General features: G+C 44.6%; 1 protein-coding gene across 1 annotated transcript in view; it reads left to right on the top strand.

Annotated features, from left to right (window-relative positions):
- The window catches only part of chsy1 (chondroitin sulfate synthase 1), a 53,405-nt gene extending 43,339 nt beyond the window's left edge, over positions 1 to 10,066 (top strand). The window contains exon 3 of the mRNA XM_079293087.1: positions 6,367 to 10,066. Coding sequence (XP_079149213.1) covers positions 6,367 to 7,959 — 1,593 coding nt within the window. The 3' untranslated portion in view covers positions 7,960 to 10,066. The remainder of the gene's footprint in view (positions 1 to 6,366) is intronic.
- Positions 10,067 to 15,239: the final 5,173 nt, after the last annotated feature.

Below are 15,239 nucleotides of genomic sequence, written 5' to 3'. Positions count from 1 at the left end.
TATGTCTCTTTCCTCTGTTTGCCTCCTATGTCTCTTTCCTCTGTTTGCCTCCTATGTCTCTTTCCTCTGTTTGCCTCCTATGTCTCTCTTTCCTCTGCATGCCTCCTATGTCTCTCTTTCCTCTGCTTGCCTCCTATGTCTCTTTCCTCTGTTTGCCTCCTATGTCTCTTTCCTCTGTTTGCCTCCTATGTCTCTTTCCTCTGTTTGCCTCCTATGTCTCTCTTTCCTCTGCTTGCCTCCTATGTCTCTCTTTCCTCTGCTTGCCTCCTATGTCTCTCTTTCCTCTGCTTGCCTCCTATGTCTCTCTTTCCTCTGTTTGTCTCCTATGTCTCTCTTTCCTCTGCTTGCCTCCTATGTCTCTCTTTCCTCTGCTTGCCTCCTATGTCTCTCTTTCCTCTGCTTGCCTCCTATGTCTCTCTTTCCTCTGCTTGCCTCCTATGTCTCTCTTTCCTCTGCTTGCCTCCTATGTCTCTCTTTCCTCTGCTTGCCTCCTATGTCTCTCTTTCCTCTGCTTGCCTCCTATGTCTCTCTTTCCTCTGCTTGCCTCCTATGTCTCTCTTTCCTCTGCTTGCCTCCTATGTCTCTCTTTCCTCTGCTTGCCTCCATGGGACAATACGTACATTTATGTCCCAATTGTCCTGACCAAAAACAACTACAATTCACAATATTAACCCCATAATCATCAAATATGATTAAAATGGCACTGAAACATACAGGAATCACTTTACCAATATTTTCAATGCATCACAGATGATGAAGAACATAAACGCATCTTAAATAATGTTAGCATAAATCATAAGGTCCCTGCTTAAACGTAGGACAAATAATACAAGCTATTATTGAGATGAGTTCTTGGGGCCTTTCATATAATGTTCATGCCAACTAAGCATCATGTTTATTTCTGTTGCTTTAATTTGATACATTTTCAACACCTTGTTCTGGATTAATCATCTAAAAAGTGTTTTTGTCCTATTTCATGCGTGTTCATTTCCCAGACAAGCTGTATTTTGTAGTAAAGTACAAGAGCCAGTCGTTACATTTGAAGTATGAAAACTGAATTTTCCTTAACACGTTTCACAATGAAAGCCTTGTTGGGAAAAGAAGGGACTCTGTCCACTGAAACGCTACTGGGCTTTACATTTGAAACAGATACAGGAAGTTTGTATTCATTTTATTCAGAAATACCGGAGTTCTGCTTATCAACATGGACAAACAGTGAATCAAAGTACCAGCCATGTTTAGTTGGGGGCAGTGAGAATGAGACTCGGGCAGCCTCGTCACAGTCCACTGTGGACGGTCTCTTGCCCGATGTCCACTCATCACATGATGTCCAGTAGACTGGGGTCTGGACTCAGGCTCCCTCACCAGCAGTCCACTGCTTAGATGGCGAACATTGATGAAGTCGTCTGTTGTCACGATGCTGTTGATGGAACAACCACCTTCCATCACACACATCAATACAGACCTATTGTGTCTTCGGTGTGGGAAGCTTTTTCCTGAGTTGAGAAATGAGTTTGGACAGACCACCCTCGCTTACAAAAGAGCCAATTAGAGCAGCATAACGCCGTCTTCAATTAGATTTGCATGGCCCGCTCAGAGGCAGCCGCTGCCTATTGTCCTGCAGATTAAACACAGGCAGCGCAGCCTCAGGCCTCACTTCCCCTGCCTGCATGTCCTCTCCTTGTACCAAACATGCACACGTACACAGTCGGTGGTGCTGATGGCTTTCCTTTGCTGTGTGACTGGAGCATCATTTAACACCACGACTCTGCTTTAGACAGCTGACTGAACACTGCCTGCTCCTGATATTCACAGTTTGTAATCATAAATGATGAAGAAGTACTCCACCAATTTAGAGTTGTGCTTCCACAAAGTTGTGGGACGAGCAGGAGACAGATTCATAGATATCCTGCCTTTTGGCCCTTTACCATAAGGCCCCTCTGCCTCGAAATCTGAATAACTTGTTGCTATAAATTTGTAGTCTCCAAGCCAAAACTGAGACAACCCTGACATCATCAGGGGTTGTTTTCTCCTACTCGACAAAAAACTGGTCCACAGCAACAAAAGACATTATCCTGGTGAACCGTGCCTGAGTCTCATGTTCCAGTGATGCTCTTTAGCCGGAGAGCTTGGAAGAAGGTAAAGCGGGTTGTCCACTAAACCCCACCTTTCTCCTGAGGGCTGTGCGTGAATGAGTGAATGATTAGTTTAGATCCTAATGAGCAGGCGGCACCTTGTATGGCAACCTGTGAAGCTAACATTAACAGAGTACGTTAGCACATCATTAACTAGCATCGGCTCTTCTGTGCTACGCTAGCTACTGAAGATATACTGCATGTATACACATGCTGCTTTTGCTTTATAATGATTGGAACAGAGAAGATGGACTTACCAGGCTTTCCAGGAACAGTGTTGTTATAATCAGAGCCATTCATAAATTGATCTGGTATAATTGCAGTCTGGTCTGGTTTTACCTGGTTATCAGAACATTAAGTATGATTCAAGTCCAGGAGACCCTGTATTTTGAGGAGCATTAAGAAGAGCATTAAAATACAGCTTTGAAATACATAAATTTAGGAAGCAATCACAGATCACCTGTCCTGTGTTTTAGGATGTGTTAATGAGTGAACGCTGTAGTTGGTTGATGAAGACTTGTCTTCCAGGAGGATGTCCTAAGTGAGTCTTAAGGCCTGCCTGGCATGTAGCAGAGTGTGTATTTAGGGGCTGAACCTCTGTCATCACAGCACAGATCCTTCTCATGGACTCCAGTTGTGTCTTGGTTCAGCGTCTCCTTTCCCTTCAGACGACTTAATACTACTGTGTTGCTGGTATGATAATACTGTTTCTCTTGCTCTGCTTTGATTACTGTGTTTCGGTTGACTTGTTTGGCTTAGTAGTGGAGACGTACGATGAAACTGAAAACAGTCGTAGGTCTGAGTGTCTGATAGGGCCGCCACTGTTTCAAACAGTCAGCGACAAACCAATTCAGAACTGACAGGTACAGCTTCCTAACTTCTAATTCCAGCGCACCCCCCACGCACAACCTCCATTTGTTTGTTGGTGGTCAGAGAGTCTTACCCTTCAGTACACACACATACATGTGTGTCTTGAGAATGTGGTGCGACCTGCCATTTTATATGGTGGCTCCATTTTGGTGAGTATCCTGAAAACCTTCACCGTTGCTCTTATAGACTGAATCTTGAGTTTGAACAGGTCCTTACAGTTCAAATATTGAGTTTTCTGAGTAAAGAAAGCACAAGCCGTTCCATGGATGGGTCTACTATAATGTGTTACAGTGCTTATTTAAAATGAGCTCAGTATTGGGGTAAAGATCTATTGAACTGATGTGTTTGAAATGGAGCACACAAGGCTGCAGCTCCCAGCAATACCTTCTGACTTCCCTCCGCCTTTGTTAGAGAACCTTTCGAGTCGGGGGATGTTGTGAGGTTAATGACTGTGAATAAATTGCACTAAGGAGTCATAAGTTGCAACGGTGACCACAAAAGTAGAGGTCATGTAATTAGGCCGGGTCCTAATGATGTGAAGCCACAGGAGAGAGCCCTAAACATCCTGACCAATTGGCTGTCAGCTGATGACCAGTGGTGTTACCCTGCTGGATACAGTGTGAGCCAACAACTGAACTAGCTTAAAGAAACTGCTGGGAGGGAAACTACTCCGTTTGTCCCAATATAACACAGACACAGGCCTGGAGCAGTAACTGGAAGCTTATCTGACTACAAAGAGAAAAGACTCTCCGTCTGTGTGTGTGTCCTCCGCCTACTCGAGAACCGTTCCTCCGATCGGCTTCACACTTGGCCGGTGTATTGCTGTGCTCTGTTGAATTTGGTGCAGTTTGGACAAGCAACACCTTCAGTATTAATACACTTTGAATACACGAACAAAGTGCGCTCTGTGCCGGGGCGGAGCTTCAGGGCTCTGCAGACTCAATTTTGTTGCTCGATGCTGGATATACTAACGTTGCAAAGTAAAGTTTCAAATGGCACCATAAATTACGCAACATTTTTCCCATCATTGTAAAAAGAAGAAGAGATATTTGATACAGCCATAGTGTTTACAGCCGTTGGAATGACTGTGACCAGGCTGTGCTCCCGTGTTACACCCGACCATTTCCTCGACAGGTCTACTGTGAGATATTTGTCACATTCAATGGGCAATTATTTTCGTGGTAATAAGCAGTCGGACAAACGGGGTTTTGTCCAATAGGTTCTTTTTCAGACTATTGGGAATCAGAATAATGGGCCTTCAGACAAATGGCATGGCACCCTGTCCTCAACTCCCAGGAATTCTGTTCATAAAGTTCAGCAGTCAAATTCTCAATTTTAAAGCATTTATAGAGCCAAGTCAATAATTATGATTACTTATGAATAAGTATGTTTGATCAGAATACTTGCCCACCTCCAGATATCACAGCCTAATATCACCCTTCATCACCAGTTCATTTAAAAAGTTGTGAGAAGAGACGGGGCAGAGGAGCCGTCACTGACATTAACTTTGTCATATAAAGGTACAGGCCGTTTTTTGGGTTTGAAAGAATGGCACACATTAATTTCTGTTCGTTGTTGCACATGCAATGACCCGGTTTGAGATAAAGGCTGACCCTTCACCTCTAAAGGCACGTCTCGGCTCAAGACTTCCATTAATGACAAGGTTACAGTGTGTTGTGATTGGCAGAGCTAAAGCCATGGAAAAGCAAAGAGTTACTCAGGCAGTTCCTGTGATCGTATGCAGCTTCAGGTATCATTTTCCATCGCTCTCAGGCCCGTCCTGTCTTATTCCCTGTAAGGCCTTTCCCTGGGGATCAGGCTTGTGGCTGCATTCCAGGGCAGTCCTCTCAAATTAGACTTTCTAGAGGCTGCAGCCGTTCTGATGCTCCCTTCATTGAGAGGCAACACACACAAACCCTGCCTTCTTGAGATCTTGGTTGAGATCCTGCCCACAGCTCCAAAGCAAGTTTACACTTTTAGCCTCCTGCGATTTGAGGAACAGTCATTTTGTAAAACTCCAGCAGGTATGCAGTAAACACTTACTCACTTGTTGCCAGCAGTGGACTGTGCAACACACTCCTCCAGGCCAATCGTGACGTCCGATAATCTTAGTTCGTTAGTTGGAGCCAATATCAATACGGTAACCGATAATAATCTTGCAAAGGGAAAAATTTGTCGAGGAAAGTTCATCATATTAATAATCTATTTTTCTAAAACAACACCAATGTTTAGAGAGGCTTGACCATCCCAAGAATAAAAACTATTATTTATTGACTTTATCTCCGAAATGACAAGCATAAAAGCTACAAAACCCTTTGAATAAGGTTACATACATTGCATTTCCTAAAGCCCTTGGGCTGCATTGTCAATAGAGTTCAAACCGTCGACAGTAAACTGGCTAACAGCTCTATGTTATCCTCCTCCCTCTGCTGCTGATGTGAAGACTAACTGCCGACCGGTCCTGCTGGTAGTAATGAGGCACTGGTTGGTCTCAGTCAAGTCCACAAGAATTCAACTTATTTTCAGAAACATGGCTAATTAGGCTTTTTTTGTCATTTTTCTTTTAAAGTACTGTGGTCGTAAAGATTATGTGGATTATGTTCTTCAGCGCTTATTTGAGAGTTTCTCTAGTGATCAAACACCCGCTGTGGGAAATTGTTATAAACCAAACCTCTGATACAAATAATTCCATTTCAGGTGGAGTGGTTTTCTTCAGAGGGGATGTTACCTGGTCAAGAACAGGCTTTCAGGATCCCAAACATCTTTCTGAAAGGATGACCATCTGTGTTAAACTGTGTTGGAAATGTGAATTGTTATTTATAATTTTTTCTGTTTTTGTATCTGTGTAAAGTAGTTATTGCCCGATCATTTTTATCCTCCAAAAAACGCCACTGTCGGCCACTGAGGGGACGGGGAGGTGAAGTTTATGTTCCAGTTGTTCAACTGGCATCTGATAAATTGCTCATACGGTCTTCCTTACTGGCAGATCTTGTTGCTTTGATGATTGAGTAAAATACAACCTCATGTTTGTTCCATTCTCTACGCTTAAGCAACTGCTCTGAACGCACTTTTTGGGTGGGCTGCCGATTATCCAGTAGAAACACTTTTATGGAACGTTTAATGAAGCCCAGTAGCTCAACAGACTGGTACTTACTGCAAGGTGCTTATCATGTACTCGCAACATCATGGGTCTGAGTGCAGCTGGGAACAGAAATTGGTGGTGACACCTGTGCCTTCATCTGTCATTAGTAAGCTGCGTGGTTCAGGGCAGACATGGCATTTCCATTTCAATGAGCATGTGTAACATCCAAATAAACATGGCCTCAGTGGCACTAACACAATCCATCTCTTGTCTCCACAGATGCAGCAGCTCTTCTACGAGAACTATGAACCAAATAAGAAGGGCTACATACGAGACCTCCACAATAGCAAGATCCATCGAGCCATCACCCTCCACCCCAACAAGAACCCTCCTTACCAGTATCGCCTACACAGCTACATGCTCAGTCGGAAGATCGCACACCTGCGCCACAGAACCATTCAGCTCCACCGGGAGATTGTTCAGATGGGACGCTACGGAGCCAATGAGCCCAGCCGAGAGGACCTCCAGCTTGGCATGCCACCTTCATTTATGCGCTTCCACCCACGGCAGAGAGAGGAGGTCCTGGAGTGGGAGTTCCTGACAGGGAAGTACCTGTTCTCGTCTTCTGATGGTCAGCCGCCCCGCCGCGGGATGGATTCCTCCCAAAGACAAGCCCTGGATGACATCATCATGCAAGTGATGGAGATGATCAATGCCAATGCCAAGACACGAGGGCGGGTCATTGACTTCAAAGAAATCCAGTACGGCTACCGGAGAGTCAATCCCTTATACGGGGCAGAGTATGTGCTCGATCTGCTGCTGCTGTACAAGAAGCACAAAGGAAAGACCATGACAGTTCCTGTGAGGAGGCATGCCTACCTGCAGCAGACCTTCAGCCAGATCCAGTTCAGAGAGGAGGGGGAGATGGATGCCAGAGCTCTGGCCAGCCATATCAACAAGGATTCAGACTCCCTCTCATTTCTGTCCAACTCCCTCAAGATGCTGGTGCCCTTCAAGCTGGCCACCTCTGGCCAGGACCAGAGGGAACCAAAAGAGAAGAAAGTCAACATCTTGGTACCTCTGTCTGGGCGCTATGACATCTTTGTGCATTTCATGTCTAACTTTGAACGAGTTTGTCTGATCCCAAACCAGAACGTCAAGCTACTGATCCTGCTCTTTAGCACAGACAACAACACAGAGCGGGTCAAGCAGGTGGAGCTGATGAGGGAGTATCACATGAAGTATCCTCGGGCCGAGATGGAGATAAAGCCCGTCACCGGCTCCTTCTCCAGAGCTCTGGCTTTGGAAGTGGGTTCCTTGCACTTCTCCAATGATTCACTGCTCTTCTACTGTGATGTGGATCTGCTCTTCACCAGTGACTTCCTCAAGCGATGTCGGACCAATACAGCTCTGGGAGAGCAAACCTACTTCCCCATCATCTTCAGCCAATATGACCCCAAGGTGGTGTATGCTGGGAAGGTCCCGAGCAACAACCACTACGTCTTTACCTCCAAGACTGGTCTGTGGAGGAACTACGGCTTTGGGATCGTCTGTGTCTACAAGGGGGACTTGGTTCAAGCTGGAGGCTTTGATACCTCTATACAGGGGTGGGGATTGGAGGACGTGGACCTTTTTAATAAATTTGTCCAGTCAGGAATTAAGTTGTTCAGAAGCACAGACACAGGGATAGTGCACGTTCACCACCCCGTCATATGTGACCCAAACCTGGAGGCAAAGCAATATAAGATGTGTCTGGGCTCCAAGGCCTCGTCGCACGGCTCCACCCAGCAGCTGGCCGAGCTCTGGCTGGAGAAGAACGACCACGGCTTCAGGAGACTGGCCAGCAATAACGGCTCAGTTAGGACAGCGTGAGAAAAGCCGGGCTGCAGACTGTCACAAACTGAAAAGTGAACCCGGTCTGTGCTCACTTCTCACTGCGTGGTGTTTTCACTACCTAATTTATTTTTTACTGAAACTAAAGACTTCACATGGATATATTTTGAAAATATGTCTTTTTTAAGGAAAATCTAAAGAAACGCCACCATGAACAACAGTATACTGTCATAGAGACAGTCTGGCTTCTAGTACGGAATTACATAATTGATTAATGATCAAAGAAATATTTTGTGAGCCTGATTACAGCAAGGGCCCGAGGCCCCTCTGGCCTGTTACCTGGTATCTGCCCGGCAGGTGTGCCTAATGGAGCACACCGTCATGGTCCTTGAATCCATTGGTCTTGTGTGCAGAAAACCGACCGGTGTCCATGTACTCTCAGACCATCAGTGCTCCAAATAGAACTCAACTCTTGATTGTGAATGTTTACAAAAGACTGATTGTCAACAACATTTTATCAATGACAAAACTCAGATCACAGCTATCTCAGCGGCCGTGGTTCCGCTCGTCTGTTCAATGTGACTTTTGTCATCCCATCACAGCCGGACGCATTAACTTCTCTAGTCTGTACACTCTGAGATCGGATCTTGCTCTCATTGGAATCCCATCAGCCAGACCACGTGCTGAGGTGGGCTGGCTCGCATTGACTTCAGATGTCGGTGTGTGTGGACAGCAAGTGGACACGCTCCAGACAGTTTATCAAACATAGGTCTCCACATCATCTCCCGAGGAGAGATAAGGAAGAGAGGAGAACCCGGCTGGAGCCCAGCTGAGACCTGCTGTCTGAGTCCTGTTAACTTACTGCTGATGAAAACACAACGCTTCCTGAAGTCTCCTATTACTGGAGGAGGAAGAGTAAGCAGCAAAAATAGCAGGGGACCTTTATTGTGAAGAATTAGCAGGAAATGAAATGTTTTATTCATCGTTCTAGAGCCGCCCCTTTGACCACAAAATGTGTCCGATCACTATCGGATCAGGCAGGTCACACTGAAGTGTGGACACACATGTGGACACAGCTGAGTTGACCTGGTGCATCCGATGACAAAAGTCACATTGATAAGACAAGTGTAACCACGGCCTGTGATTTATAAGGGCCATTACATACTTCCATTCACAGTGGTTTTCTTCCATTAGCTCTTATGGTTTTGGTAAAATGACACAACACTGTTATAGTTTCTCCTGGATTTTAAATTTAAATTTTTGATTTCTGTGAACCCAACTGCTGGATTTTATATCTGCAACTGATCTTTTGCTGTCTTATTTATTGAATTTGCAGGCTTCACTTCTCCTCTCTGACTGTTGAGCTGTTGAGCTGTGTAAAATGAAAAGATTGTATCACCATGTCACATGTGGGATGGCGTTGTTTTTCATGTTGCTTTTCTTAAACTCATTATCACCAAAGAGTTTTGCACAGTCTGCTTTAGGTATCATGCTGCCTGTGTGTGTGTGTGTGTGTGTGTGTGTGTGTGTGTGCGTGTGTGCGCGTGCGTGCGTGTGCGCGCGTGCGTGTGTGTGTGCGTGGGTGGGTGGGTGTTGTTTTGCAGGCACAAACATGAAACTGACTGTATCATAGAGAGTAAACACAGAAGCTCTACCTGTCCCAGGCCTTTGATGCGTGAAGTGGGAACCAGCCTGGCCTTTAAGTCCAGTGGGCTGAGATGGGAGCAGCTCTCTGGTCGGCCAGCTCCAGTCAGACGTCGCTGTCTCTTTTTATAAATGACTTTCTTTTATGTTGACATGAATGTTGTGGCTGGTCCCGGCCTACAGAGGTGAGCTGATTCCATTGAGCTGTGATGTGAAGCCCCACGTCGTCTGGTCCTGTGCTGCAGGTCCGAGGGTCCTGCTCCTGCCTGTGTTGTGCATAGGCAGGTACTGTCCGTTGTAGCACTCCGTCGGGTTGATGCTCCTCCTTCAGCATGAATGGCTGATTTTAAGTTGTAACAGAATGAATGACTCTGTTGTCATTATAGTGTTTGTTTTTTTATTTTCTTGGATTTATTTTGTAATTTCTGTTCTTTCAACTCTGTCCTACTGGGCAAAGTTTTCTATTTAAGAAGAAATAAAATGGGGGAAAAGTGTAATTGTGCTGCTCTTGTTGTGTTTCTGTTTTTTACATTCACAGTCATCAGGACGACAGAAACAACAGGTAAAATACAGGTTGTCGAGAAGAGTGGAGCTCACGAGAGCTGCCTCGAAAACATGCATACACGATCAGGGGAAGGTCAGGATATAAAAGCACAAAGCATATACTCAGAAATCAATAGTTAAAGTGTAATCGAAAGATAAAGTGTATGATCGTTACATAACGAATGTTTAATACATAGAGTGATTTAACAAATGAAAAACTGATTATTATAATATTCTGTGTGACCGGAGCCGAGATGTGGGAAGAGTGTTTTGTCATGATGAGTCAGCAGAAAGAGTGGAGTTAGGAACAGATGTTTTTGAGTTTAGAAAGTACGGAGAAAGAGGAAGTAAGCAGGGTGTTGGCTTCAAGGGATGGGGAAATAATGATGGTTGAGAAGAAAAGACACAAAGCACAATAATGATGAAGGATGAGATCAATAATCATTTTATAAGCAAATGTGTACTAAGTAAACTGATTTAACAAATGTAAAAACTGTGATTATGATAACTAATCTGTTAGAAATGTGTGAGTGTAGGAAAAGGGGAAGTGCAACAGATGTTGAACACCCAGACAGGGAAGTTGGGGTGATTTCCTCATGCACACACACACAAAATGTAGGTACTTTTCGAAGCACTTGCACCAAATCAATGATGTCATGTTAATCATGGGCTGAGGGAGACCGTGTTGAGGAAGAGGGGGGAGAGACGCAAGAGGCAGCCCAAAAGTGTTATAAAAGAAGTAACTTGCAAACAGCAAGACGGGAATTCACGATGGGACGCCGACCGAGCCATCCATGGAGAAACACTGGACCTCGTTCGACAGCCGCGTCGGAGGACTTCGTCTCTGTTCACGGAAAGAAGACCAATGTTCGTGGACAAAGATTGAAAGATGGAGATTTTCCTCTCCCCACTGCTCGACTTTAACAACTGAACAACGGAGGAACACAGCAGCCCTAGAAAGACTTTGTACAGAGCCTTGAGGACTGTTGGCCGAACTCCGCTGCGAGAGCAGGAGGGCCGAGGGTCTGGCCGGACCTTCGCTCCTAACAACTCCAAAAGAACCTTTTCATCGCACCTTTGAAGATCCAGCTCCAACCGAGCCGTCTCGGCATCTAAAACTAATGAGTATAACCTGAGAAGAAAATTAAAGTAACGAATCAAGTGTAGTAACATTTTAAGTGAGCTGTAGCTTAACCCTTGCTAACTAACTAAATATAACTAACTAAATATAACCTGCAATAAATATCTCATCTGCATTTAAAGTAAATTTCTCAAGTGCATTTATTTGCTCAAGTAGTAAAAGTTCCTCGTGGCAGTAAAAAGTTAAATCCATTGTATGTCTAACTGAGTTCTGTAAGGTTATCCTCGAGACCGAATCCACTTAACAATCCCTTACGGTTTTAGAAGTAATCCTAGCCGTTAAAACCTAACCTGGCATTTACCAAGAGCACGGATCCATAAGAGGGAAGCTGCCATAACCGACGCGACTGGTAGGAGCGCCCCAGGGCGAGGCTGGCCCCTCAGCCGAGCGCACTCAGACCGGAGGAAGCAGGGTAGACGTCGGGAGTAACGGCAGTTAGAAGAGCCAGGCGAGTTCCCTCGCAAGAACACCAGCTCGACAATCTTTTAATAGAGAGCTGAGTCAGTAAGTAGCCCCGTATCGGGCCAGAAGTACCCCAGGATCTAACAAGGTGAATACGTACCACGAACAGATCAGCAACATGGAGACAGTGAAGCAGAGTCATCCAGCCTCATGGCATTCATATCAGTCCATGGGAAGAATCATTTCATAACAGGCGCTAACGGCAAAGACTACCCAGCAATTGAGATTGTGCAAATAATGACATCATATCAACAATAAATTCTCCTGTAAAGCAGCTGAGTTGGAGCCCATTAGTGGTTGAGTGATCTCTGGTCACTGTCAGGACAATAAGACCTCCAGAGCAACGGCTGGATCAGTCGATACTCTGCCTTCACAGCTCTGCAGCAGACGGCATCGACCCGTTTCTATCACAGCGCTCGAACCAGACTAACGGTTAAAGTGGTCAACCACGTGTTCTACTTATTGAAACTGAGAACATGGGAGCCATATTAATCACCTTATATTTTGAATCACCTTATATTTTGAGTAATTAAGATGCTATGCAGTCGTCCGCTTACTGATGAAATGTGACACATATAAAAGTCCTGTTCAGGTTCATCTGGTTCTTCATCAGTTTAATCAATTTGCATATTTTTGTGATGTTGACGGGTTATTGAAACTGTTCAGCCCACAGTCAGACGCCTCCTTTGGCTCCTTTGTCCCTGAAACAGATGAATATAAACAGCGTTGTCTGGTTCTGGACTTTAAGAGCAATACTTCAACATCGCTAATGCAACTAATATTACACATGTATTTATTTTGGGCTGCATGTTTTGCTGTTGGTTGCCACTGATGTCAACCGAAGACCAAGAATTGGTCACCAGTTCCTCAGAGTGGTCATCGATGGCACCCTTGAGCCTCTGTGGAGGACAGGTACACGTCACAGCCCTGCTGTTGTAGTAGAACCACCCGTCAAGTCTACAATGATAGGTTTCACAAACAGTGTTTACTACAGGACTGCTGTAATACATGAAATGACTTCACTCAGGTTATCAGCACCATTCATGTCACGATGTGGAACACATTCATGCATCGAGCTTCACAGTTAACAAAGCAATCTTCCCCAAGTTCTGTTCAGATCTGTTCATACTTCACATGATATCAGAGGGTATTCCTGTAAACAGCTGGTGACTTCATGACCCCCCCCCACCCCCTTCGTGAACGCGTAATCAATCAAACGGCCTCACTACTACGGCTGAGAGCACCATGTGATTCTTTATTCAGCAAATCAATAACAATGTTCTCATTCTGCTGAATACACTTCAGGGAGATGCTGTCTATCATCTGTGTCTCTCACACACACACACACACACACACACACACACACACACACACACACACACACACACACACAGGGGTGTTTTATAGCCATGCCTTGCATATTTTTTTAAAGACAGCGGGGCCTCTGTGACATTTCACCTCCTGTACCACACACTGTGAGGCCAGCAGACACTTTAACTACTGGGCCCCAGTTTACTCCACTCTTTACCGACGGTAACGCCAGCAGCACCACAGAATTCTACACTACATGTTTGGTTGAAAACTGCTGGGAAGGAAAGTTCTTCTTAGCACCTCCGCCAAGGGGTTTTGCTTTCCGTTTGGGTTCCTCTGTCTGACAGATGATCAGCATCCTGCAGAAAACACTACTGGCCTGAATCTCATGGAACTTGGTGGAATGGTGTTGCATGGAAAAGAAGAAGCCACTGAATTCCAAGTATTATTTTGTACTTGCATTAACATTGGCAGAGGCCGTCGCTCAGAGTGCCCTTCTAGTCCTAGCAGAGGGTCTGCTGACCAAGGACTATGATTCATTAGCATGGAAATAGGATTGGAATATAGGACTGAGATATTTAATGTGATCCAGAGTGAACAAAGCTGACACCATGACTCGTAGCTGCTGTGACTTCAATGTAAGCTACGTTATGTTGTTGATATTTTATTCGTTTTTGGTTCTTTCTATTCGGTTCATTCTGCTAATATACGTGACTGAGCGATGATTGTCAAAATAAAAGAATGTAAAACATGTCAAATTTATGCTAACATTAGCGATGCAAAGTGGATAGAACCTGATACATATACAGTACCACCACCAGTATTACAAGATAATGATCAGTGGTTAAAACTATGTCTATGCTCGCTGTATGGCTCCGGCACACCTTTAACATGTCGGTGGTTCTAGTGGCGGTGGGGCTGACCCTTGCCACCTCTGGGCAGCTGTAGCTGCTGTATGAAGCTTGGTTTATACCCATCGTAGTGACGTCATCGCAGCCTGCACGTTGTGGTCCGGCACCTCTGAATTATTGTAGCTGGGTGCTCGCTGTGCTCTGCGCTTTGCAGATGTGACTGTAACAAACAGTTCACAGATAAAAAGCACCATGAACATGTCTGAGGAAGATGGCCAGTTCCCTTTTAGGTGCTTCAGAAACCAGAGGTCTTACAAATCCACATTAGTTTATATTTGGCAGCCAACATGATTGTTTACAGGATACTTGTTGTTTCATGTAATGCATTTAAAGCTTGACTTATTTCTTTCCAAGGCTTGTACAAAGGCAATGAAGTGATCCATGAATATGAGATTGGTTTATGGCGTTCCGTTGGTAAGACTTGTCTTCTTGCTTCATCGCGGTACATTCGTAGCTCACGCGTCATTCCATTCTTCTGATGTTTTAATAAATTGTCAACATTACCTTCTTTTCTAGTTAATGACTGTGATACCGTGTCATTCTGGGCAGCAGGAATGTCTGTAATAAATATCAAGTCGATGAAACCACATCACAGGCCACCTGTAGAGATCTGCTGAGGGCTGCAGATGAATCACTTCAAGGCCTAAATGTGCTGTGAAGAGTGAACATCTTCATCCAGCCTTATACAGATAACTATAAATATCTATAAAGATGAACTTCATCACCGAAGAACGGAGGATCCGGTTAAATCCTTTAGTGAAACTCTTCATCGGGAGAGCTTTATCTTTGATCAGTGAAACTCTTCATCAGGAGAGCTTTATCTTTGATCAGTGAAACTCTTCATCAGGAGAGCTTTATCTTTGATCAGTGAAACTCTTCATCGGGAGAGCTTTATCTTTGATCAGTGAAACTCTTCATCAGGAGAGCTTTATCTTTGATCAGTGAAACTCTTCATCAGGAGAGCTTTATCTTTGATCAGTGAAACTCTTCATCAGGAGAGCTTTATCTTTGATCAGTGAAACTCTTCATCAGGAGAGCTTTATCTTTGATCAGTGATACTCTTCATCAGGAGAGCTTTATCTTTGATCAGTGATACTCTTCATCAGGAGAGCTTTATCTTTGATCTGTGAAACTCTTCATCAGGAGAGCATTATCGTTGATCAGTGAAACTCTTCATCAAGGAGAGCTTTATCTTTGATCAATGGAACTCTTCATCAGGAGAACTTTATCTTTGATCAGTGAAACTCTTCATCAAGCAGAGCATTATCTTTGATCAATGGAACTCTTCATCAGGAGAGCTTTATCTT

This window comes from Melanostigma gelatinosum (assembly GCF_949748355.1).
Source record: "Melanostigma gelatinosum genome assembly, chromosome: 2".
NCBI classification, from domain to species: domain Eukaryota; kingdom Metazoa; phylum Chordata; class Actinopteri; order Perciformes; family Zoarcidae; genus Melanostigma; species Melanostigma gelatinosum.
This window is presented reverse-complemented; position numbering and strand designations above follow the sequence as displayed.